The sequence below is a fragment of the Indicator indicator genome, chromosome 1, assembly GCF_027791375.1.
Source record: "Indicator indicator isolate 239-I01 chromosome 1, UM_Iind_1.1, whole genome shotgun sequence".
In the NCBI taxonomy this organism is placed as follows: domain Eukaryota; kingdom Metazoa; phylum Chordata; class Aves; order Piciformes; family Indicatoridae; genus Indicator; species Indicator indicator.
Window position 1 is genome coordinate 253,110 of NC_072010.1, and position 26,204 is coordinate 279,313.

At 51.2% G+C, this 26,204-nt stretch overlaps 1 protein-coding gene across 5 annotated transcripts in view; it reads left to right on the forward strand.

Annotated features, from left to right (window-relative positions):
• Positions 1-25,549, forward strand: part of RAB6A (RAB6A, member RAS oncogene family) — an 88,046-nt gene extending 62,497 nt beyond the window's left edge. For 2 of the 5 annotated variants that reach the window (XM_054399638.1, XM_054399630.1), the window contains 6 exons: positions 64-117; positions 3,756-3,861; positions 8,476-8,587; positions 11,907-12,000; positions 22,495-22,561; positions 25,208-25,301. In XM_054399638.1, coding sequence (XP_054255613.1) covers positions 64-117; positions 3,756-3,861; positions 8,476-8,587; positions 11,907-12,000; positions 22,495-22,561; positions 25,208-25,272 — 498 coding nt within the window. In that variant the 3' untranslated portion in view covers positions 25,273-25,301. Of the gene's footprint in view, positions 1-63; positions 118-3,755; positions 3,862-4,023; positions 4,130-8,475; positions 8,588-11,906; positions 12,001-22,494; positions 22,562-25,207; positions 25,302-25,343 lie in introns of those variants that run through there. The other 3 variants (XM_054399621.1, XM_054399647.1, XM_054399655.1) reach the window with 3 other exon arrangements.
• Positions 25,550-26,204: the final 655 nt, after the last annotated feature.

A 26,204-nucleotide genomic window follows, 5' to 3' on the forward strand; every position in this document is an offset into this window, starting at 1 on the left:
TTAAGAGATTTTTGGTTGGTTTTTGGGGGTTTTTTCCTCCATGTGGTGTTTTTTCTTTTCCAGGCAACAATTGGCATCGACTTCCTATCGAAAACCATGTACCTGGAGGATCGAACAGTGAGTCACATTTGCTGTCTCCTTGCTCTTGTTGTGCTTCCCTGACTAGGGATGAGGCTCAGCAGCTGTTGGCCTTCTGCAGGACATCACTTGGGAAGCAGAGGATCAGAGAATAGAATCCTAGAATGCTCTGGGTTGGAAGGGACCTCCAAAGCTCATCCAGTCCAACCCCCTCTGCACTCAGCAGGGACATCCCCAACTAGATCAGGTTGCCCACAGCCCTCTCCAGCCTCACCTTCAATAGCTCCAGGGATGGAGCCTCAACCACCTCCCTGGGCAACCTGTGCCAGTGTTCCACCACCCTCCTGGTGCAGAACTTGTTCCTCACATCCAATCTAACTCTTCTCAAGGATGAACCTTCAACTACCAGCTGCTTCCAGGCTGACACTGCTGGAGGGGAAATGGGGCAACCACCACCAGCTGGTTCAGCTGTGGAATGCCTGGTAGAAGGTGCTCTGGTGTCGTCCTCTTTGAAGGAAGAGATGGTCTGGATGGTTTGAAGGGTGCAGAGTGGGGTTTGGAGAAGGGCAGCGTGCTTCACCCCTTCAATTTTTGATCAAAAGATAATATGTAAGTGGCCAAATAAAATGTGAGAGGCCAAATAAAATGTGAGTGGCCAAATAAAATGTGAGAGGCCAAATAAATTGTGAGAGGCCAGATAAAATGTGAGAGGCCAAATAAAATGTGAGTGGCCAAATAAAATGTGAGAGGCCAAATAAAATCTGAGAGGCCAAATGTTGATGGTTACTGCCCGGCTTGAGAATATCCTTTGCCTTCAGCAGTGAGCCACAAACTTGTTCCTTGGCTTCTTGCTGCAGCTCTAGCTCCCTGCAATGAAATCCCTCCTCTGTGGAAGCAAGCCTGGGGTTGCAAATGAGCTCAGCTTGTTAATTAAGGCAAATGAAGCACGGAGCTATTTGCAGCAGCAGGTTGTGAAGAGCTGCAGAAGCTTTTTGATGGGGCTGTGTAAAGCCCACAGTGAATGTGGATGGCACTGAAAGAACTTCAGGGATGGGGATGTTCTCTCCAGAGCAAAGCTGGCCCTTGTGCTTCTTGCCATTTGTGTTGTTTTTAGTCTATCTTGCCTTTTTCTTTCAGAATCTCCATGGTAAGAGACCTCCAACCTCATCTCTCTGCATGTTAACTTTTGCTGTGTGGCTAAAGCTTAAATACAGAGTTAACAACTAGCAGCTGGTTAGAGATTCATGGAAGGCTTTAGGTTGGAAAGGACCTCCAAAGAGCATCCAGTCCAACCTCCCCTGCAGCCAGCAGGGACATCCCCAACCAGAGCAGGTTGCTCACAGCCCCAGACAACCTGACCTGGGATGGTGCAAGGGTTGGGCATCTCCCACCTCTGTGGGCAACCTGGGACAGGCTCTCACCACCCTCAGGGTCAAACATTTCTCCCTTCTCTCCAGTCTGAATCTCCCTCTTGGAGTTCCAAACCATGCCCCCAGTCCTGTCCCAATAGCCCTGCTCAAAACTCTGTCCCCAGCTTTCTTCTCAGCCCCTTCCAGCCCTGCAAGGCCACCAGAAGCTCTCCCTGGTGCTTTCTGTTCTCCAGGCTGCACAACCCCAACTCTCTCAGCCTGGCCTCACAGCAGGAGGGTTTCAGCCCTCAAATCATTGCTGTTGCCTCCCTTGGCCCCACTCCTGCAAGCTTCACATTTTGTCCTCCCTGAATACCTCACTTTATAAGCTTTGACAGCAACTGAACGCTCTCCCTTGGGAATGGTCAGGTGTGGTCTGGTTCTTCCACCACCAACCACCCTCCAAGCTGCTGGAGGTTATGTCTGTGAGCCCTGAGGAAGGGTAGCAGCAGCAGAGCATGAAAATCTGCTGTAGGCAGAGCTGCAGGGGAACAGGAAAACAACAATTTTCTTGTTGGACCTCTCAGTTTGAAGGCTGAGCAGGTCTGGTTTTTATTCATAGAATGGGTTGGGTTGGAAGAGACTTTAAAGGTCATCCAGTTCCAACCCCCTTCCCACTAAACCAGGCTGCTCAAGGCCTGGCCTTCAACACCTCCAGGGAGAAGGCAGCCACAGCCTCCCTGGGCAACCTGTTCCAGTGTCTCCCCAGCCTCACTCTGAAGAATTTCTTCCCAATCTCCAGTCTCAATCTCCCCTCTTCCAGCTTCAATCCCTTCCCCCTTGTCCTGTTACTCCCAGCCCTTGTCAAAAGTCCCTCCCCAGCTCTCCTGTAGCCCCCTTCAGGTACTGGAAGGCTGCTCTAAGGTGTCCCTGGAGCCTTCTCTTCTCCAGGCTGAACAGCCCCAACACTCCCAGCCTGTCTCCACAGGGGGGGATCTCCAGTCCTCTGATCATGTTTGTGGCCTCCTCAAAGCCATTGCCCCTTGTCCTAGCCCTACAAGCCATTTGTAAGAGATGACTCTAAGGGCTGCTTCTTTGGAGTTCCTGGCAGCCTCCAGTCTAAACCTACCCTCCTCCAGTCTAAACCTGCCCTCCTCCAGTCTAAACCTGCCCTCCTCCAGTCTAAGCCTGCCCTCCTCCAGCTTCCTCCCCTTTTGGAAGTGTTCTTTCAAGAGCATGAAGCCAAGATAAGCTACACCTAACACCATAGAGTAGCTACCAGAGAGCATGAAGCCAAGACAAGCTGCACCTCACACCATAAGCTGCACCTAACACATCAGAGCAGCTACCAGAGAGCATGAAACCAAGACAAGCTGCACCTTACACCACAGAGTAGCTACTAGAGAGAACACAGCCAAGACAAGCTGCACCTTACACCATAGAGTAGCTATCAGAGAGCACAAAGCCAAACCCATCTGCACCTAACACCATAAGCTGCACCTAACACATCAGAGCAGCTACCAGAGAGCATGAAACCAAGACAAGCTGCACCTTACACCTCAGAGCAGCTACTAGAGAGTGCACCAAGCCAAGGCAAGCTGCACCTAACACCATAAGCTGCACCTAACACCACAGAGTAGCCACTAGAGAGCCCAAATACAAGATAAGCTGCACCTAACACCACAGAGTAGCCACTAGAGAGCCCAAATACAAGATAAGCTGCACCTAACACCACAGAGTAGCCACTAGAGAGCACGAAGCCAAGACAGGCTGCACCTAACCCCATAAGCTGCACCTAACACATCAGAGCAGCTACCAGAGAGCACAAAGCCAAGACAGGCTGCACCTAACACCATAAGCTGCACCTAACCCCACAGAGCAGCTACTAGAGAGCATGAAGCCAAGACAAGCTGCACCTAACACCACAAAGCAGCTACCAGAGAGCCCCAATACAAGACAAGCTGCACCTTACACCTCAGAGCAGCTACTAGAGAGAGAGCTGCACCTAACACCCCGAGCTTGCCACCTCTCCCCCTTCCCCTTCCCTTCCTTGCACGACTTTTCCCCTTTACCTTTTTCCTCCTTTTTTTTCGTTTTGTTTCTGGTTTGTTTTGAAGCAAACCCTTTCCCCTTTTTTTTTTTTTTTTTTTTTTTTTTGGTTTGGTTTTGGGTTGTCTTTTTTTTTTTAATTGTTGTTTTGGGTTTGTTTTTTTTTTTTTCCTTTTCTTTTCTTAGTGGCACTTTTTTTAGGCTCGTTTAATTTTTCTTCCCCTTCCCCTCCTCCCATCCCCCATCCCCCCTTCCCCCTCCCCTCCCCCCCGCCAACAGATCAGGTTGCAGCTGTGGGATACCGCGGGTCAGGAACGTTTCCGTAGCCTCATTCCCAGTTACATCCGTGACTCTGCTGCTGCTGTAGTAGTTTACGATATCACAAGTAGGTATTTTTGGGGTTTTCCTTCGTGTTTGTGGTGGTTTGTTTTTTTTTTTTAACACCCCGGGCTTGACTTTTTTTTTTTTTCTTTCTTTCTTTCTTTTTTTTTTTTTTTCCCCTTTTTCTTTCTTATTTTTCTTGCTTGTTTTGACGGATTTTTGTCAGGTACGGTTGCAATTGTGGGACACAGCAGGTCAAGAGCGGTTCAGGAGCTTGATTCCTAGCTACATTCGTGACTCCACTGTTGCAGTTGTTGTTTATGATATCACAAGTGAGTGGGGAGGGGGGTTTAAAACCAAAATAAATCTGCATTTTTAATCCTTCGACCCCCTTTTTGCTTTGGTTTGGTTTTGTTTTTTTTTTTTTCTTCTCCAGCCTTCCAGATTTAGCTTTTTGCATGTTCCTCTCACGGTCATCTGCTCGGCATGGAAATTAAAACACCACCACCACCCCACCCCCCCCAAAAGAGAAAAGAATTGGGTTCTAGGCAAGCTTGAAGCTTGTTTTGATAAAACCATAGAAATAAAACACCACCACCACCCAAAAAAAAAAAATTGGGTTCTAGGCAAGCTTGAAGCTTGTTTTGATAAAACCATAGAAATAAAACACCACCACCCCCCCAAAAAAAAAAATAATTGGGTTCTAGGCAAGCTTGAAGCTTGTTGTGATAAAATCATAGAAATAAAGCACCACCACCCTAAATAAAGAATTGGGTTCTAGGCAAGCTTGGAGCTTGTTGTGATAAAATCATAGAAATAAACCACCACCACCCTAAATAAAGAATTGGGTTCTAGGCAAGCTTGGAGCTTGTTGTGATAAAATCATAGAAATAAACCACCACCACCCTAAATAAAGAATTGGGTTCTAGGCAAGCTTGGAGCTTGTTGTGATAGAATCACAGAAATAAAACACCCCTCCTCCACCTCCCCCCCTCAAAAAAGAATTGGGTTCTAGGCAAGCTTGAAGCTTGTTGAGATAGAATCAAAGAATTAAAACACCACCACCCAAAAAAGAATTGGGTTCTAACCAAGCTTGAAGCTTGTTCTGATAAAATCACAGAAATAAAGCACTACCACCCAAAAAAGAATTGGGTTCTAGGCAAGCTTGAAGCTTGTTCTGATAGCATCATAGAAATAAAGGAATACCACCACCTCCCCAAAAGAAGAATTGGATTCTAGGCAAGCTTGAAGCTTGAATCATAGAATGATCTGGGTTGGAAGGGACCTCTAAAGATCCTCTAGTCCAGACCCCCTGCAGTAAGCAGGGACATCCTCAACTAGATCATGTTCAAAGCCTCTCCTAAATGCCATCATTTTGGAGCCTTTTCTCCTTTTGCATTCTCCTGAAGCCTTTTTTTTTCCCCTTGCATTCTGAAGCCTTGTTGCCCTTTACCCCTCTTTCATCTCTTTTTTTTCCCCCCCTTCATTTTCTTCCATCTTTTTTCCTCCCCCTTCATATTCTTCTGCTGTCACCAATTTGGTCTCAACCACCTGAATCATGTTCATGGCTAACTTGACTGTTCACTGACACACTGTGACCTGTAACTTGCTTCACTTCATTTACCCTCCCCCCACCCAAATTCTGGGCATGGGCTGGGGGGTGGGGATGCATTTACCACCCCCATTTTTCATTTCAATCAGCCACTTCCTCATCTTGCAACACCTAAACCTGACCTCTGAGCCCTCCTCCTTTTAACAATTGCTCTTTCCTTTCTTACTAAGGTATGTACACTTTTTGTCAACTAAAATCTGAGTCCTGTTTCAAGCCCTTTTCCTCCTCCTCCTCTTCCTCCCCTCTCAAGCCAGAGACCCCTCCCCCCACAATTTACTGTTTATTTACCAAAAAAAACCAACAAACAAACCCAGAAATTTTCCTTTGGGACAACTAAACCTTTCAATTCTCAAGCAAAACTTAAACTGAAGCAGTGGCCTTGTTCTGTACAAATGCAAAACTCGACCCCAACTTTGCTTGATGACTAAAAAAAAAACCAAAATCACAGCAGGGATTTTGAGGCTTTAAAAGAAGACTTTGATTTGAGCTAAAAATTGGACTTTTTTTTTTTTTTCCCCTAGCAAACAGATTATTAGCAAGCAGCAAAGAGGAGAATTAAGATCAAGCCCTGCCTGTCTGTCTTGCAAGTATATTGCTGTGCAGTAAGAGCCACTAAAACAAAAATCAGTGCTCCTCCAGAAGTGCTGCAGAGCTTTCCCCCCCTCCCCTCCTTCCTTTCTCAAATGCTAAAAACTCAAGTTGCTCTTTGTGGAGCTGCTGGAGCTCTGGGGCAGCTTCTTCTCCACATGGGATGTGACCTTCTCACCTGCAAGCTGCCCTCAGTAGATGAGGAGAGCTTCCCAGTGTTCTGACCTTGCAGCTTTTAAGGTCTGTGGATAGGTTAAATTGGGATCCAAGGGGTTAAACTGGAGTTTAAGGTCTGTGGAGCGGTAAACTTGGGATTTAAGGAGTTAAATTGGGATTTAAGGTCTGTGGAGAGGTTAAATTGGGATTTAAGGGGTTAAATTGGAGTTTAAGGGGTTAAATTGGAGTTTAAGTTCTGTAGAGATGTTAAATTTGGGGTTGTAGAGATCTGGATAGGTTAAATTTGTGTTTAAATTTGTGCTCTGGATAGGTTAAGTTGGGGTTTAAGGTCTGTGGAGAGGTTAAATTGGGATTTAAGGGGTTAATTGGGATTTAAGGTCTGTAGAGGTTAAATTGGGATTTAAGGGGTTAAATTGGGGTTTAAGGTTTGTGGAGAGATAAACTTGGGATTTAAGGAGTTAAATTGGGATTTAAGGTCTGTGGAGAGGTTAAATTTGAGGTTTAAGAGCTCTGGATAGGTTAAATTTGTGTTTAAATTTGTGCTCTGGATAGGTTAACTTGGGGGTTAAGGTCTCTGGATGGCTTAAATTGGGGTTTAAGGTCTGTGGAGAAGTTAAATTGGGATTTAAGGTCTCTGGATAGGTTAATGTGGGGTTTAAGGCCTGTGGAGAGGTTAAATTTGGGGTTTAAGAGCTCTGGATAGGTTAAATTTGTGTTTAAAGTCTCTGGATAGGTTAAATTGGGGTTTAAGGTCTCTGGATGGGTTAAATTGGGGTTTGAGGTCTCTGGATGGGTTAAAATGGGGTTTGAGGTCTGTGGATAAGTAAAATTGGGGTTTAAGAGCTCTGGAGACATTAAACTGAGGTTTCTGCTTCCGTTTGGAGCTCAGGGTTTAATCACAGAAATGGTTTGGGTTGGAAGGGACCTTTCAAGGTCATCTAATCCAACCCCCCTGCAGTCAGCAGGGACATCTCCAACCAGAGCAGGTTGTTCAGAGCCCCAACCAACCTGGCCTGCAATGGTTCCAGCCATGGGGCAGCTCCCACCTCTCTGGGCAGCCTGGGGCAGGCTCTCACCACCCTCAGCATAAATGATCCAGGAAGTTACAGAATCCCAGCATGGAGGGGTGGGAAGGGACCTCTGGAGCTCCCCCAGTCCAAGCCCCCTGCTCCAGCAGGGCCCCCACAGCAGCTTGCCCAGGAGCACAGTGCCCAGGGGGGGTTGGAAGCTCTCCACACAAGGAGACTCCACAACCTCTCTGGGCAGCCTGCTCCAGGCCTCCAGCACCCTCACCCCAAACAACTTTCTCCTCATCCTCAGCTGGCACCTGCTGGGTTGCAGTTTGTGCCCCTTGCTCCTTGCCCTGGGGCTAATTTGTTGTATAAAGCTGATGCTTCCTAGAGAAAATCCTGAGCCTGGCAAATAAAAAGAGCTCAGAGAATGGTTTGGGTTGGAAGGGACCTTTCAAGGTCATCTAATCCACATCCCCCTGCAGTCAGCAAGGACATCCCCAACCAGAGCAGGTTGCTCAGAGCCCCAAACAACCTGACCTAGAATGGTTCCAGGGATGGGATATCTCCCACCTCTGTGGGCAACCTGGGCCAGGCTCTCACGACCCTCAGTGTGGAAAATATCTTCCTTTTCTCCAGTCTATTCCAGATGAAGCTGCTCCAGATGTGTAGCTGGTACTAAGTACTTTTGAGAAGCAGTGAAGCTGCAGGAGGCTCCTGCTTGTGGATGGCCAAATCAGGAGCAGCGTAGAATCATAGAATCCTAGAATGGTCCAAAGGTCATCCAATCTAACCCCCCTGCAGTCAGCAGGGACATCCTCCAGCTTGCTCAGAGCCCTGTTGAGCCTCACTTTGAATACCTCCAGGGATGGAGCCTCAACCACCTCCCTGGGCAACCTGTTGCAGCGTTCCAGGCACCCTTGTGGTGCGGAACCTGTTCTAGCACACGAACCCTCATCCTCTCTATAAAACACTTGGTGTTCAACTACCCAAACCAAAAGCAAATTGGCCAAACCCACAACAGTGAAGCCTCTCATTTTACATTCAGCCAAATTCTAGCTCCACCTGGGTCCCTCTCTTTTCCTTTGAGTGCTCCACTTGAAGCCCATCCCAAAGTTTTCTCGGTGGCGCACTCAGGGTTTCACTTGCAGGTTCTTCACCCTCCCCCACTCCCCTTTCAGGCCAGTTGCAGAGATGGTGAAGCTTTCATTTGAGCCTTGGAGCTGTGTTTAGCAGTGATCTCTGCAGGACAGCCCCCAGTGATGACCTCTCTCTGCTGTTCCTCTGGTAGATGTCAACTCCTTCCAGCAGACAACGAAATGGATCGATGACGTCCGAACGGAACGGGGCAGCGACGTCATCATCATGCTGGTGGGAAATAAAACAGACCTAGCAGATAAGAGGTATGGAGGAGCAACTCACCTTTTCAAATCTTGCTTCTTTAATCCACTGCTGGCTGTTGGGGTTTTTTTGTAGACAGGAATATTTAGATTTTATTTCTTTTTGCCACCCCTCCCCAAATGTTCAAGGAACAGTTTGGGTTGCAAGGGACCTTAGAGATGATCTACTCCAACTCTCCAGGGAAGGGACATCTCTCAACTAGCCCAGGTTGCTCAAGGCCTCATCCACAGCCTCCCTGGGCAAACCATTCCAGATTTTATTTCTTTTTGCCCTCAAAATGCTCAAAGAATCAGAGAATGGTTTGAGTTGGAAGGGACCCTAAAGATCATCTACTCCAGCCCTCTAGACCAGGGACATCTCTCAACTAGACTTGGTTGTTCAAGGCCTCATCCACAGCCTCTCTGGGCAAACCATTCCAGGTTTATATTTAGATTTTATTTCTTTTTGCCCCCACAATGCTGGGTAGGTGCTAGGTTGGACTGGATGATCTTGGAGGTCTCTTCCAACCTGGTTGATTCTATGATAGTAAGAATGGTTTGGGTTGGAAGAGACTTTATAGATCATCTACTCCAACCTTCTAGACCAAGGTCACCTCTCAACTAGCCCAGGCTGCTCAAGACCTCATCCACAGCCTCCCTGGGCAAACCGTTCCAGATTTTATTTCTTTTTGCCCTCCTAATGCTCAAAGAATCAGAGAATGGTTTGGGTTGGAAGGGACTTTAGAGATCATCTACTCCAACCCTCCAGGGTAAGGACACCTCTCAACCAGCCCAGGTTGCTCAAGGCCTCATCCATAGCCTCCCTGGGCAAACCATTCCAGGTTTATGTTTAGATTTTACTTCTTTTTGCCCCTACAATGCTGGGTGGGTGCTAGGTTGGACTGGATGATCTTGGAGGTCTCTTCCAACCTGGTTGGTTTTATGATTCTAAGAATAGTTTGGGTTGGAAGAGACTTTATAGATCATCTACTCCAACCCTCTAGACCAGGGACACCTCTCAGCTAATCCAGGTTGCTCAAGGTCTCATCCACAACCTCGCTGGGCAAACCATTCCAGATTTTATTTCTTTTTGCCCTCAAAATGCTCAAAGAATCAGGTTTATATTCATGTTTTATTTCTTTTTGCCCCCAGAATGCTCAGGGTTGTTTGAACTGGGCTGGAGGTGGCTGTGACTTAGAGAAATCTCAATTTTCAACTCCTTTTGTTGGCTTAAGGAGAAACTTCCACCATACCATGAAGCCATTGAGAAACTTACCATCAGCTTGTTCAGATGTGAGGAGGGGGTGGTGTGTTGACTACATCACAGAATTGTTTGGGTTGGAAAAGTCCTCTGAGATCATTGAGTCCTTCAACCCAGCACCACCACAACCATCAAACCATGTCCCAAGTGTCCTCTCCACAGGTTTCATAGAACCATAGAATCAAGCAGGTTGGAAGAGACCTCCAAGATCATCCAATCCAACCTATCACCCAGCCCTATCCAATCACCTGGCACCAAGTGCCTCATTCAGTCTGTTGGCTGAAGTTCAGAAGGATCCCTGAGCAGGCAGCAAGTCATAGAAGTGTTTTGGTTGGAAGAGATCTCTAGGATCATTGAGGCCTTCAACCCAACACCATCACAACCATCAAACCAGTCCTCAAGTGCCATGGCAACAGGTTTTTAAAGACCTCCAGGCATGGGGACTCCACCACCTCCCTGGGCAGCCTGTGCCAATCCCTGACCAACCATATTGCAAAGGAATTTTCCCTCATCTCCAACCTAACCCTCCCCTGCACAATTTCAGGACATTTCCTCTCCTTCTATCACCTGAGACTAGGGAACAGAGCCCAGCCCCCACCTCACTGCAACCTCCTCTCAGGGGGTTGTAGACAACAATGAGGTCTCCTCTCAGCTTCCTCTTGTCCAGGCTAGGCTTTAAACTTCCGAATGAGTTACAGAATCATGGAATCATTGTGGCTGGAAAAGCCCTTTAAGATCCTCCACTCCAACCATTCTCTAACTCTACCAAGGCTGGTGCTGAGCTATGGCCCTCAGCACCATCTCTCTGCCTCTTTTAAACCCTTCCAGGGATTGGGATTCAACAACCTCCCTGGGCAGCCTGTTCTAGTCCTTGAGAACCCTTCCAGTGAAGAAGCTTCTTCCCCTCAGCCTCCTCTTCTCCAGACTGCACAACCCCAGTGCCCTCAGCCACTCCTCATTACAAATATTCTTGCTTCCTAGATTTGCTCAGATAAAACTGAGAGGTGCAAGGAATCCTCCCTTTTAAAACTCTTCAGGGTGTCCAGGGCTGTCCCTGGCCACAGACATGTTGCTAAATTGGCAAACTGAATGATTTTTAGTAGCAGTTTTGAGCCTCCCCAGCTGCATTTGTTGCCTGTTCTGGGGGCTAGGGATTGACACCCACGAGCAGAGTCACAAAGCTAAAGCAGAAGCTCAAGGTGGAAGTGGTTTGGATTTGCTTGAAGTCCTTCTTTGCTTCTTTTGGGACTCTTACTTCAGGTTTACAACCTCCTCGTTCCCCTCATGAGTTTGGCAGCTCCTGAACCAAAGTTTCCCCCAGCTTTAGGTGTGTGGGGGGCACCCAACCAGGGGAACCAAAAGAAAGAAAGGGCACAATTAATTTGGTGTGAGATGGTGAGACTCGGACCTTGGTCAGAGCAGTTTTGCAGGCTGCAAGCTGCTGCTGATTGGATATTAAAATCTGTTGATTGCTGATTGTTCAGACATAGAAGCATGGCTTAGAGTCCCAGAATGGTTTGGGTTGGAAGAGACCCTTCAAGGTCATCTAGTTCAACCCCCCCTGCAGTCAGCAGGGACACCTTCAACTAGATCAGGTGGCTGGAGAGGGGGTTGGAAGAGTCTTGTTGGCCCACCTGGCTGTTTCTCTGGGAATCTGAGTTTGGAACCAGGAGTTTGGGTTGGAAGGAACCCTTCATGGTGTTATCTAGTCCAACCCTCTTGCAATCAGCAGGGACATCTTCATCTAGATCAGGTAGCTGCAGAGGGGTTGGGAAGAGTCTGTTTGGCCCACTTGGCTGTTCCAGTGTTTGGAGGAGTCTGGCTGAACCCACTTGGCTGTTCCAGTGAGAATGGAGCCCAGGAGTGCCATCAAAGCCCAGCTGGTACAACAAACTGATGCAGCTTGTCTCCAGCTGTGCTCAGGATGTGGCCTGTCTGCAAGGGAGCAAAACCATGAAGTGCTTTCAGAACTGGGAATGAATTAAAAGTTGAAGTTGAAAAAACGTTGATTTTTGGAATGTGTGTCTGCTTTTGTTTTTTTTTTTTTTTCCCTCCCTCCTAATTCTCTGTTGTCTTCCCCAGGCAAGTGTCCATTGAGGAAGGAGAAAGAAAAGCCAAAGAGCTGAATGTAATGTTCATTGAAACTAGTGCAAAAGCAGGCTACAATGTAAAACAGGTGAGTCCCAGCCCTCAAGCTGCTTCTGCTGATGCACTCTGGTGGTAAGAGGACTGCCCTGGCTGCTGGGAAGCCCTTGCTGAGGGTGTTGGAGGGATGTTTGTGGTCTGCACACAAGAAGAATCATCTCAGAGTTGAGCTGTTGGCTGAAGTTCAGAAGGATCCCTGAGCAGGCAGCAAGTCATAGGATTGTTTTGGTTGGAAGAGACCTCTGGTTGGAAGAGGCCTCATTGAGGCCTTCAACCCAACCCCACCACAACCATCAAACCCTGGCCCCAAGGGCCATGGCCACAGGTTTTTAAAGACCTCCAGGGATGGGGACTCCACCACCTCCCTGGGCAGCCTGTGCTAATCCCTGATCACTCTTGCAGCCAAGAAATTTTTCCTCATCTCCAACCTAACCCTCCCCTGGTGCAACTTGAGGCCATTTCCTCTCCTGCTATCACCTGATGCTTGGAGAATAGTCCAACCCCACCTCATTCCAACCTCCTGACAGGAAGTTGTAGAGAGCAATGAGGCCTCCTCTCAGCTTCTTGTCCAGGCTAGAGTTGAAAGTTCCAAATGAGCCACAGAATCATGGAATCACAGAATCATTGTGGCTGGAAAAGCCCTTTAAGATCCTCCACTCCAACCATTCTCTAACTCTGCCAAGGCTGGTGCTGAGCCATGGCCCTCAGCATCACCTGTCTGCCTTTTTTAAACCCTTCCAGGGCATTTGGCTTTTGGGAGGGGAGCTGCAAGCTCTTTGGATTCTGAGCTGCTGGATGAAGGTTGAGGACTTGTGGTGATGAAATCACCTGGCAAGGAGTCAGGTGGTGGAAGTGGTCAGGATTGAGCTGGTGTGTACAGGAGGGAAATGGTGCTTCAGCTTCTTGGTTATGGAACAGAGATGCCCACCAGCAGATCCTGAGGGGGAGGCTGATCCCAGCAGCCCTGCAGGATGGGATTCTGCTTTGCCAGCCAGCAACTTCTCACATGGAGTAGTGGCTGCTGAAGCATTTGGCAGCTGATCTTCTGGTAGGAGGAAATGCAAGATGTAGGGAGTTGGGGGTGTTCAGCCAGCCTGGAGAGGAGGAGGCTCTGGGTGAGACCTTGTGGTGGCCTTCCAGTACCTGAAGGGGACTGAAGGAGAGCTGGGGAGGGACTTCTGACAAGTGACAGGATGAGGGGGAAGGGATTGAAGCTGGAAGAGGGGAGATTGAGACTGGAGATGAGGAAGAAATTCTTTAGAGTGAGGCTGGGGAGACACTGGCACAGGTTGCCCAGGGAGGTTGTGGATGTCTCTTCCCTGGAGTTGTTCAAGGCCAGGCTGGATGAAGCCTTGAGCAGCCTGGGCTGGTGGGAGGTGTCCCTGCCCATGGCAGGGGGGTGGAACTGGATGATTTTTCAGGTCCCTTCCAACCCAACCCATTCTGTGATTGATTCCTGGCTGTCTCCCCAGAGCAAGCACATGCACAGCCCTGTTGTAGGTGGATGATCACATGTGTGTTGGGTACCACAGAATGGTTTGGGTTGGGAAAGGCCTCTGAGATCCTCCAGTCCAACCTTCAACCCAGCCCCACCATGGCCACCAGACCATGGCCCCAAGTGCCATGGCCACAGGTTTTTAAACACCTCCAGGCATGGAGACTCCACCACCTCCCTGGGCAGCCTCTTCCAATCCCTGACCACTCTTGCAGCAAAGAAGTTTTTCCTAACCTCCAACCCAACCCTCCCCTGGCACAATTTCAGGCCATTTCCTCTCCTTCTATCACCTGAGACTTAGGAGAAGAGGCCCAACCCCAGCTCCCTGCAGCCTCCTGTCAGGGAGTTGCAGAGAGCATATCTCAGAATCACAGAATGTGGTAGGTTGGAAGGGACCTCCAAAGATCATCCTGTCCAAAACTCCTGCAGCCAGCAGGGACATCCTCACCCAGAGCAGGCTGCTCAGAACTCCAAACACCCTGACCTGGGGTGGTGCCAGCCATGGGGCATCTCCCACCTCTCTGGACAGCCTGAACCAGGCTCCCTCCACCCTCAGTGTCAAACATTTCTCCTCTCTCTCTAATCTGAATCTCCCTCTTTGAGTTCCAAACCATCCCCCCCTTGGCCTGTCCCAACAGGCCCTGCTCAAGACTCTGTCCCCAGCTCTCTTCTCAGCCCCTTGAAGTCCTGAGTCTGCATAGCTGCAGCAGTGGCTGCCATGCAGAGCCTCATCAGGAGCTGCTAACAGAGGGCTGTGAGTTGTGTTGCACATCCCAGGCAGGACTAAAGGCTCTGCCCTTAAAGTGTGCCCTGACTTGGTCTGTTAGAATCACAGAATGCTCTGGGCTGGAAGGGACCTCCAAAGCTCATCCAGCCCAGCCCCCTCTGCACTCAGCAGGGACATCCCCAACTAGATCAGGTTGCCCACAGCCCTCTCCAGCCTCACCTTCAATATCTCCAGGAATGGAGCAGCAGGATGGAAGCTCTAATGGAGCCATAGGTGTGCAGCTCAGTGCTGCCTTCCAGAGCCTTAGCAAGCAGCAAGGCTTCAGAGCCAGGCTCCAGCAATTATCCTGCTACAGCCCAGAGGCTGCCTTGGAATTGAGGCTGGGACTGTGTGCTGGAATCCTTCATCTTTGCTTAAACACTTGGGAGCAGCTGCCTTGCTGAGAGGGATGATGATGATGATGGTGATGATGATGGAGCTCTGTACAACCTCTGGCCTACTCCCTAGCTGCCTTGCAAGAGCTGAAGGGATCCTGCAGGAAGGCTGCAGAGAGACTTTGGCTAAGGGAGTCTAGAGCCAGGCCAAGGGGGAAGGGTTTGAAGCTGAGGCAGAGCAGGGTTAGACTGCAGCTGAGGAAGAAGTTCTGCAGCAGGAGGGAGGGGAGAGTCTGGCACAGGCTGCCCAGGGAGGCTGTGGCTGCCTCCTGCCTGGGGGTGCTCAGGGCCAGGCTGGATGAGGCCTTGAGCAGCTGAGTCTGGCTGAGAGGTGTCTCTGGGCATGGTGTGGAGGTTGGAGGAGCTGAGCTCTGAGCTCCCTTCCAAACTAAACCATTCTGTGACTCAGGGAGATGCTGTGCAGCTGCCCCCTGTTCCAGAAGCCCTTGTCCAAGCCTGGAAGGCAGTTTGTGGCTGTCTTGGGCCAGCTGGAGCCCTGCTGATTTGAGATGCAAGCAGCAAGATCTTGCCTGTGCCTTGCCTGCAGCCCATTTTTGTCATGAGATTGCTGTCCTTGAATGACACTCAGGCTTTGGAAAGCCACCACAGACTTCAGCAGCTCCATTTAACACAGGATGAAGGAACAACCTTTGGCTGCTGGTCTTTGATGCTGAAGCCATTCAAGGATTGTGCTAATGAGCGTGTCAGAGCAGAAAGCCATTTGTGGAGCTGCAGCCTCACTTGCAAAGCCCTCCAGAGGAAACTCTTCCCTGTGCAGTGGAGCTCTGCTCAAACTATGATAGCTCTGAGTTTTTATTGCCAGCTTCTAAGGCTGCTCCTGTGAGGAAGTGGAGTTGGTGATTCAAAAAAAAAAAACAAAACAACCAACAAAGAACAAACCCAAGCTGTGGAAGGAATCTGGGAGCTGCTTCCCTCTGTGTTAAATAGAAGATTTGATGTTCCAAGGCACAGTTCTTGTTCCTCACTGACATCTCTGCTCTGCTGAGACCCCACCTGCAAGCACTGTGCCCAGTTCTGGTGCCCCCTCCCCAGCACAAGAAGGACCTGGAGCTGTTGGAGAGGGTCCAGAGCAGGCCACAAAGATGATCAGAGGGCTGGAGAACCTCCCCTATGGGGACAGGCTGGGGTTTGTTCAGCATGGAGAAGAGAAGGATCCAGGGAGACCTTAGAGCTGCATTTCAATATCTGAAGGGGGCTACAGGAGAGCTGGGGAGGGACTTGAGAAGGGCTGGGAGTGACAGAGTGAGGGGGAATGGATTGAAGCTGGAAGAGAGGAGATTGAGACTGGAGAGGAGGAAGGAATTCTTTCCAGTGAGGCTGAGGAGACACTGGCACAGGCTGCCCAGGGAGGCTGTGGATGTCCCCTCCCTGGAGGTGTTCAGGGCCAGGCTGGATGAGGTCCTGAGCAGCCTGGGCTGGTGGGAGGTGTCCCTGCCCATGGCTGCCCAGATGCAGCTCTGAGGTCTCCCTGGAGCCTTCTCTTCTCCAGGCTGATCAGCCCCAACTCTCCCAGCTGCTCCAGGGCTCTGCCAGCCTCAAACTCAAGAAGTTCCTCCTCATGTTCAGAAGGAACTTCTGCTGCCCCACTCTGTGCCCACTGCCCCTTGCCCTGTCCCTGGGCACCACTGCCCAGAGCCTGGTCCCATCCTGCTGCCAGCCAGCCTTGAAGTACTGCTGAGCACTGATGAGCTCCCGCTGGGGCTGCTCTTCTGCAGGCTCAACAGCCCCAATCCTCTCAGCCTCTCCTCCCCAGAGATGTTCCAAGCCCCTCAGCATCTTTGCTGTGCCCTCTCCAGCCAGTGCCTGGCCCTCTGCAGCTGGGGAGCCCAGAACTGGCCCCAGCACTCCAGCTGTGAGCTCAGCAGGGCAGAGCAGAGATGGAGGAGAACCTCCCCTGGGCTGCTGCTGGCCACACTCCTCTTGCTGCACCCCAGGATGCCCTTCTTGGCCCCAGGGCCACCTTGCTGGCTCATCCTCATCTTGGTGTCCACCAGGACCCCCAGGTCCTTTGCCCCAGAGCTGCTCAGCCCCAGCCCTGCTCCCTGAGGTTGTTCTTCCCCAGGGGCAGGACTCCACCCTTGCCCTTGGTGAATTCCATTAGATTGCAGCCAAGACTCATTGCCAAGGGAACCTTAAGACCGAGGAGAGCAGCAGATGACTTCCCTCCCTCAGTGCAGAGACTGTGAGCTCTGCTTCATGTTGTCAGCCCTGAACAGGCTTTCAAAGCCTTTAAGATTCCTGCCCTGTCTCAGCAGTCTGTAGCTGAGGGGATCTCATTGTCTGCCTGCCCAGAATATGTCAGGGATCATTTTGCTGCCTTGGAAGAAGAGAGAGAGGGGCAGGAGAGACTCCCCCTCCAAGACGTCCTTGCAGCAGTACCTGGCACACTTCAGGCTTGCTCTGCAAGGCCTCAATGTGGTGTCTGGCAGGAAAATTTTCTCACAGCATGGCTAAGGCCTTTGCACTGCCCCTGTCTGCATCAGCAGCTTGGCTCTGTCTCTTCTCTTTTCACTTCCATCTTGATGGGCAAGAATCCTCCTTGGGAGCTGAGCTGCACAGGGAATGAGAATGAGGGAAGTGTGGATGTGTTGTGCTCTGAATTGGGGGACAAAGGTTCCTTGCCTGGCTGTTCCATCTACACTGAGCACAGTGGGAGTCACAGAATGTTAGGGGTTGGAAGGGACCTCCAGAGAGCATCCAGTCCAACCCCCCTGCCAGAGCAGGAGGTCCCAGGGCAGGTCCCACAGGAACACTTCCAGGAGGGTTTGGTCAGTTTGCACTGCCCCTGTCTGCATCAGCAGCTTGGCTCTGTCTCCTCCCTTTTCATTTCCATCTTGATGGGCAGGAATCCTCCCAGCTGAGCTGCCCAGGGAATGAGAATGAGGGCAGTGTGGTTGTGTTGTGCCCTGCATTGGGGAACACTTCCAGGCAGGTTTGGAATGTCTCCAGAGAAGGAGACTCCACAACCTCTCTGGGCAGCCTGCTCCAGGGCTCTGGCACCCTCACAGTGAAAAAGTTTTTCCTTATGTTCCTGTGGAACCTCCTCTGCTCCAGCTTGCCCCCATTGCCCCTTTGTCCTGTTGTTGGACATCCCTGAGCAGAGCCTGGCTCCATCCCTGCACATCTTTATCAACAGCAATGAGGTCACCCCTCAGGCTCCTCTGCTCCCAGCTGCAGAGCCCTCAGCTCCCTCAGCCTGTCCTCACAGGGAGATGTTCCACTGCCTGCAGCAGCTTTGTGGTTCTGAGCTGGACTCTCTCAAGCAGTTCCCTTCTTGAACTGAGGTTCCCAGAATTGGACACAACATTCCAGATGTGGCCTCAGCAGGGCAGAGTAGAGCAGGAGGAGAACCTCTCTGACCTACTGACCACAGCCCTTCTAATCCATCCCCAGGGGACCACTAGGGCCAAGATCCTCCTGCCCTTTCCATGTTGCTGTTGGTGTGTTCCAGGAGAAGCTGGTTTATGCCCAGCATTTGTGACATGGATCTGCTGGGGATTTGTTGGCTGGAGGAGGAGGAGGAGGACAAAAGCTCAGTTTGGCAAATAATGGTGAGAGATGAGGAGTTTAAGCAGGAAGGAGACTGCAGCTTGAGTGTTGAAAGAGGCTTTGGGTGGCTCTTGGGCTTCCAGACAGCTTCATTTAACTCCTGCCTTGGGGAAAAAAAATAGTCCTGAGTGCTCAGCACTATGAAGTGTCCATAGAGGGGGAGAAGGGAGCAAATCAGCTTCCCTGCCTTCCAGGACACTGCTTTTTAGCTCAGATCACAGAATCATAGAAGAAGGAAGGTTGGAAGAGCTCCCGGAGATCATCCAATCCAACCATCAGGCCAGCACCACCATGGCCACTAAACAATGTCCCAGAGTGCCATGGCCACAGGTTTTTAAACTCCTCCAGGGATGGGGACTCCACCACCTCCCTGGGCAGCCTGTGCCAATCCCTGACCACTCTGGCAGGAAAGGAATTTTGTCTAATACTCAACCTAAACCTCCCCTGGAGGACCTGAGGCCATTTCCACTTGTCCTGCCACTTGTCCCTTGGGAGAAGAGCCCAACCCCCACCTGGCTCCAAGCTCCTTTCAGGGAGCTGTAGAGAGTCAGAAGGTCTCCCCTCAGCCTCCTTTTCTCCAGGCTCAACAAGCCCAACCCATGGCCCTCAGCACCACACCTGCATGGCTCTGAGACCCCTCTGGGGGTGGGGACTCCACCACAGCCCTGGGCAGACTGTCCCAGGCCTTGACAACCCTTTTGGGGTTCCTCACTGCTCCTCACATCCAAGCTAAATCTCCCTTGGGGCAACTTGAGGCTGTCTCCTCCTGTCCTATCCCTTGTTCCTAGGGAGAAGAGCCCAACCCCCACCTCACTCCACCCTGCTTTCAGGGAGCTGTAGAGAGCAATGAGGTCTCCCCACAGCCTCCTCCAGGCTCAACACCCCCAGCTCCCTGAGCTGCTCCTCCCCAGCCCTGTTCTCCAGACCCTTCCCCAGTTTTCTTGCCTTGACCTGGCCCTGCTCCAGCCTCTTAATGTCCTGGCAGTGAGGGACCCAAATCTGAACCAAGGATTTGAGGTGCAGCCTCCCCAGTACCCAATCCAGGGGGACAGTCACTTCCCAGTCCTGCTGCCCACACCATTGCTGCTCCAGCCCAGGCTGCTGCTGCCCTTCCTTGCCACCTGGGCACCCCCTGGCTCATCTTCAGCTGCTGTCAGCCAACCCCCCCCAGGTCCTTTCCCCCCAGGCACTTTCCAGCCCCTCTGCCCCCAGCCTGGAGCCTTCCTGGGGTGGTTGTGACCCAAGTGCAGGACCCAGCAGTCCTGGACAGGGAAGCAGAAATATTTAGCTCCATCTCAGTGTGTGCAGACAGGACACTTTCTGTGCATTTCTAGCTCTGCTTCTGCCTGTGACAGTTTTGGGGTGACATAAGGCTGCTGGCTCAGGTCCCAGCAGCCCTGGGAAGCAGCAGCACAGTCCCTGCTAGAAGGCTGCTTTCAACCCATCAGAAAATTTCCCTAATTGGATTTGTTCCCATCTGCTGGGGCTGATAAGCAGAAGGTTAATAAGACAGAAAGTTGATTTCTTAGTTGCCAGACTCCTTGGGTTTTGTCTTCTTTAGTCAAGTAATTTAGGGCAGAAATCCTGCTAAAGGCTGGGGCTTAGTCCTGGGCTTCATGTAAAGCAAGGAGGATAGGATTGGAAGCAGCTTTCTGTCTGCAGCTTGCTCTCCATGCAGTCCTTCCACTTGGTTCCCATCAGATGAGGTTCTCTGAGGACTCTCCACCCCTCTGCTCTTCTAAACTGCATCCCTCACTTGCTGCATGTTCTACAAGGGGGAAGTCACAGAATGGTGAGGGTTGGAAGGGACCTCTGGAGATCATCCAGGCCAAAACTCCCCTGCCAAGGCAGGGCCACCTAGGGCAGGTGGCACAGGAGTGACTTCAGGTGGGTTTGGAATGTCTCCAGAGGAGGAGACTGTTCCCTCTGGGTTTGGGGTGAAGGAAAAAGGTAAGAAGATGGTATTAAGGAGTGAAAGTGATGATGGTGTTGTTCTTGGCTTCAATTCATGTACTGGAAAGGGGAAAAAAAAGCTTTTGGATCCTGCAGGTTTCACAGAGTCACAGAATGGTAGAAGTTGGAAGGGACCCCTGGAGGTCATCCAGGCCAAGCCCCCTGCCAAGCAGAGTCACCTAGAGGAGGTCACACAGGAGCACAGCCAGGTGGGGCTGGGATGTCCCCAGAGATGGAGACTCCACCACCTCTCTGGGCAGCCTGCTCCAGGCCTCTGCCAGCCTCAAACTCAAGAAGTTCCTCCTCATGTTCAGAAGGAACTTCTGCTGCCCCACTCTGTGCCCACTGCCCCTTGCCCTGTGCCTGGGCACCACTGCCCAGAGCCTGGTCCCATCCTGCTGCCAGCCAGCCTTGAAGTACTGCTGAGCACTGATGAGCTCCCCCTGGGGCTGCTCTTCTGCAGGCTCAACAGCCCCAATCCAGGGAGGTTCTCTGCCCTGGTGAGACCTCACCTGGAATATTGCATCAAGTTCTGGGCTCCCCCAGTTCAAGAGGGACAGGGATCTGCTGGAGAGAGTCCCAGGGAGGGTACAAGGATGCTGAAGGGACTGGAGCCCTGCCTGGGGAGGAGAGGCTGAGAGCCCTGGGGGTGGTTAGTCTGGAGAGGAGAAGGCTGGAACCAGGGCAGATGAGGGCAAGGAAGCTGGGAAGGGCCTGGAGAAGAAATGTGATGGAGAGCACCTGAAGGAGCTGGGGATGGTTAGTTTGGAGAAGAGGAGGCTGAGAGGAGACCTCAGTGCTGTCTGCAGCTACCTGAAAGGAGGTTGTGGAGAGGTTGGTGCTGGTCTCTTCTCCCAGGTAATTAGTGATGGAACAAGAGGGAATGGCCTCAAGCTGTGACTGGGAAGGGTTAGACTGGACAGTAGGAAACATTTTTTCCTGGCAAGAGTGGTGAGGCACTGGAATGTGGTGGGCAGGGAGGTGGTGGAGTCCCCAAGCCTGAAGATGGTTTGAAGGTGGTTTGAATGTATTGCTTGGGGCTCTGGTTTAGGGGTGAGCCTTGCAGAGTAGGGTTCTGGGTTGGAGTTGGTGACCCTGAGGGCCTTTTCCAACCTGAATGGTTCTCTGACTCTGTGAAATGTCTGTAAATGTCTGAGGGCTGGGGGTCAGGAGGGAGGGGACAGGCTCTGCTCTGCACCCTGGAATAGGACAAGAGGCAGTGGATATAAACTCCAGCACAGGAAGTTCCACCTCAACATGAGGAGGAACTTCTTCATTGGGAGGGTGACAGAGCCTGGAACAGGCTGCCCAGAGAGGTTGTGGAGTCTCCTTCTCTGGAGCCTTTGCAGCCCCATCTGGATGTGTTCCTGTGTGACCTGTGCTCTGGCAGGGGGGTTGGACTCAATGATCTCTGGAGGTCCCTTCCAACCCCTAACATCCTCTGATCTGTGATCTCAGGATGGGCTCAAAGCTCTGCTAGGGCTGATCTCCAAAGATGAGAAACCATTAGGTGGGCATTTGATAGCCCTGGTGACTTCTCAGCCTCACCTGATCTGCCCTGTCCTCCTGTCCTCCTCTGCACACACTTGGCAAGGCAGGTGAGAAAGAGAACATTGCAGTTGAAACCTGGGTGGTTCCACCCATCCTAGCATCACACTCAGCTGGAGGAAGGTCCTCATCATAGCATCAGAGCTATGAGTTGCCCAGAGAGGTGGGAGCTGCCCCATGGCTGGAACCATTGCAGGCCAGGTTGGTTGGGGCTCTGAACAACCTGCTCTGGTTGGAGATGCCCCTGCTGACTGCAGGGGGGTTGGATTAGATGACCTTGAAAGGTCCCTTCCAACCCAAACCATTTCTGTGACCAGACCATGAGCTCCAGGCAGCTTCCAGACCTGCCCAGCAGGCTGCCCAGAGAGGTTGTGGAGTCTCCTTCTCTGGAGAGCTTCCAACCCCCCTGGATGTGTTCTGTGTGACCTGCCCTGTGTGACCCTGCTGGGGCAGGGTGGGGGTGGACTGGATGATCTTTAAGGTCCCTTCAAACCCAAACCATTCAGTGACTCTGAGGCCTGGGGCCAGCTGTGAGGTGGAGCTGCTGGATTCCAGCCGCAGCAGACAGCAGAGGAAGCTTTTGCCACCCTGGAGCTGCTAACTTCTGACCTTCAAACCCAACCCTAAGCTGGGCTTTGCCGTTTCCCCAGCTGAAAGGTGATGTTTGGTGTCAGGCTCTTGGGTGTTAGCCCTGCAGATGCCACCCTGGGAGGGCCAGGGAGTCATTGTTTGATCTGTCTGCTCCTCACATCCCACAGGTTTTGATCTCTTCCCTCTCTGTGCTCTGCTCTCTTCCAGCTTTTCCGACGCGTGGCAGCCGCCTTGCCTGGGATGGAAAGCACACAAGACAAAAGTAGAGAAGACAGTATCCTTTACCTGGCCCTGCTTGCAGCTCCCTGGGGGCAAAGAGCTGCCAGGCCTTGCTGAGGATGAGGAGAAGGGCCTGGACAGCAAGGAGGAAGGAGAAATACCTCTTCTGAAACCCTGGCTCGGGTTGTGGACGTCCCCGAAAGAGACCTGAGGAAAGGGGGAACAGGAAGTGACCTTTGAGTTTGAAGTGCTGAAGGAGAAGGCTTGGTGGGATGGCAGGATGGAAGCAGGGCAAGAAACCTTCAAGTGTGAGGAAGGCTTGGTGGGGTAGCAGGGTGGAAGCAGGGCAAGTAGTCTTCAAGCTTTAGGAAGGCTTGGTGGGGTGGAAGGCTGGAGCTAGACCAAGTGACCTTCCAGTTTGAGGAAGACTTGGTTGGACAGAAGGCTGGAGCTAGACAAAGTGACCTTCAAGCTTGAAGTACTGAAGAAGAAGGCTTGGTGGCATAGTAGGATGGAACCTGGGCAAGTAGCTTTCAAGTCTCAGGAAGGCTTGGTGGGGTAGAAAGGTAGAACTAGGGTAGAACTAGGGCAAGAGACCTTCAAGCCTGAGGAAAGCTTGGTGGGGTAGAAGGCTGGGACCCTGGCAAGTAGCCTTCAAGTCTGAGGAAGGCTTGCTGGGGTGTAGTAGGCTGGAGCTAGACCAGGTGACCAAGTCTGAGGAAGGCTTAGTTGGATAGAAGGCTGGAGCTGGACCAAGTGACCTTCAAGCCTGAGGAAAGCTTGGTGGGCTGGAAGGGTAGAACTAGGGCAAGAAACCTTCAAGCCTGAGGAAAGCTTGGTGGGATAGCAGGATGGAACCAGGGCAAGTGACCTTCAGGTTTCAGGAAGGCTTGGTGGGGTAGAGGGCTGGAGCTAGGGCAAGAACCCTTCAAGCCTGGGGAAGGCTTGGTGGGACAGCAGGATGGAACCAGAGCAGGAGCTGTGAGAGGAGCAAGCCTGCTGCTGAACCTCCATCTGCTGTAGGAAAGGCTTTGGAAAGCTGTGGGTTGCAGCCAAGGCAGCCTGTGAGGGGGACTGCAGTGAGCAGCAACCTCTCATCATTGCAGGGCAGCCACAGGTTAAGGAGCAGCAATCTGCAGTAAGGAGGATGGGGGTGGGAGAAGGCAGAGGAGCTGCCTGCAGGTTTCCCTATCAGGGAGTTTGATCACTGGGCTGGCAATGGGAGGGCTGTGAGGCCACCATGGAGGCCCTGCAGGCTGCAGAGAGCAGGAGTTGGGATGATTGTCTCCCCAGGATTAAGCTTCTTAGCAGAGCATTGAGGGTTCAAGGAGCTTCAAGGATGAGAGGGAAGGATGTTGAGGTGCTGGGCAGAGTCTCTTCTCCAAGGAGTAAGTGATGGGACAAGAGGAAGTGGCCTCAAGTTGCACCAAGGGAAGTTTGGTTCAGAAGAAACTGGTGAAGGGTCTGGAGAACAGCTCTGGTGAGGAGCAGCTGAGGACCAGATGACCTTTAGAAGTGCCTTCCAATCCAACCCATTCTATGATCTAGAGGTGTTGAGCCTTGAGAAAAGGAGGCTGAGGGGAGACCTTCCAGCTCTCTACAGCTCCCTGATGGGAGATTGGAGCCAGGTGGGGGTTGGTCTCCTCTCCCTACTAACAAGTGATAGGCAGGACAAGAGGAAGTGGCCTCGAGTTGCTCCAGGGGAGGTTTAATTGGACATGAGAAGAAACTTCTTGACTTGAGGGGCTTCTCAAACCCTGTCCCAGGCTGCCCAGGGAGGTGGTGGAATCCCCATCCCTGGAGGGGTTTCAAAGAGGCAGAGCTGTGGTGCTGAGGGCCATGGCTTAGCCCCAGACTTGATAAGAGAATGGCTGGACTTGAGGATCTTGAAGGTCTTCACCAACCAAAACAGTTCTATGATCTTGAGCCTGCTGGGTGGTGTGTGGCTGCCCCCTGCCTGCAGGTGTTCAAGGCCAGGCTGGATGAGGCCTTCAGCAACCTGGGCTGGTGGAAAGTGCCCGTGGCAGGAGGTTGGAATTGGATGATCTTGAAGGTCCCTTCCAAGATCTCAAGGTCCCTTCCAACCATTCAATGACTCTCTAAAGCTGTTGCCCATGCTTTGGAGGTGTTTCAGAGGCAAATCCTGAAGGGAGAATGCAAGTTTGTACTTCGGGGGCTGAAAGCCTGGGTCCAAGGTTGGACTGGATGAGCTTGGAGGTCTCTTCCAACCAGATACAGTCTGTGGTTCTGTGATTGAGTTGGAACCTCTGCAGCTGGAACCTCTGCAGCTGGAACCTCTGCAGCTGGAACCTCTGCAGATGGAACCTCTGAATTGGGAACCCTTGCAGATGGAACCTCTGCGTTTAGAACCTCTGCAGATGGAATCTCTGCAGGTGGTCCCTCTGCAGCTGGAACCTCTGCACTTGGAGCCTCTGCAGCTGGAACCCCTGCAGCTGGAACCTCTGCAGGTGGTACCTCTGGAGTTGGAACCCCTGCAGCTGGAGCCCCTGCAGCTGGAACCTCTGCAGGTGGCACCTCTGGAGTTGGAACCCCTGCAGCTGGAGCCCCTGCAGCTGGAACCTCTGCAGGTGGTACCTCTGGAGTTGGAACCCCTGCAGCTGGAACCCCTGCAGCTGGAGCCCCTGCAGCTGCCCCTCCCCTGCAGCTGGATCTTTATTTCCCTTAACCCACCACCTTCCAGTGATTGACATAAAACTGGAAAAGCCTCAAGAGCAGCCTGTCAGTGAAGGAGGCTGCTCCTGCTAATACCATGGTGGCTTCTTCTACCTTTCCTCCAGAACCATCACTGCTTTTTTCCCCTTCCTTCCCCACCCCTCCAGCCCCCTCCCCTTCCCCTCCTCTTCTCTCCCTCCCTCCCTTCCCCCCTTTTAACTCTTCATTGACTGCGGTGTGAATATTTGGCTTGAAACCTTCCCCCTTTCAGTAACTGCAGCTCATCATTGCTGGCTGTCTCGTGGAGATGATCTCTTTAAGCTTCACACAAGCACCCTCCCTCCTCCCCCCAGCACACACACACACACAAAATCACACACAAAGTGTCAGTGTCTTCATCATTTCTAAGAAAAAAAAGACCAAAAAAACCCAACAACAAACAAACAACAGAAAAAAAACACAACAAAAAGAAAAAGAAAGAAGAAAAAGCAGCCCCAAATTATTCCAGCATTGTTCTAGTTAGACCTTGAAAAACAAAAGAAAGAAAGGAAAAAAAAGCAAAAAAAAAAAAATTAGGTAACAAGTTCTTAATTTTTCCTTTGTTTGGTTTATTTTTAACTGTTGCACTTTGGGGGGGGAAAAAGGATGGGGGAAAAAAAGAGTGGGGGAGAAAAAGGATGGGGGAGAAAAATGGGGAAAAGAAAGGATGAGAGAAAAAAAAGGATGGGGGAAAAAAGGATGAGAGAAAAAAAAGGGGGAAAAAAGGATGGGGAAAAAAGGATGGGGAGAAAAAGGATGAGACAAAGAATGGGGCAAAAAACTGGATAAGAGAAAAAAAGGAGGGAAAAGGATGAGAGAAAAAAAGGATGGGGGAAAAAAGGATAGATTAAAAAAGGATGGGGGGGAAAAAAGGGGATGGGGGCAAAAAAAGGATAGGGGAAAACAAAAGAGTTCAGTCTGGAATTTGATTTAGAGTTGATATCCAGAAGACTTTTGCTGGCCAGATCTTTGAAGCCCTGATCCAC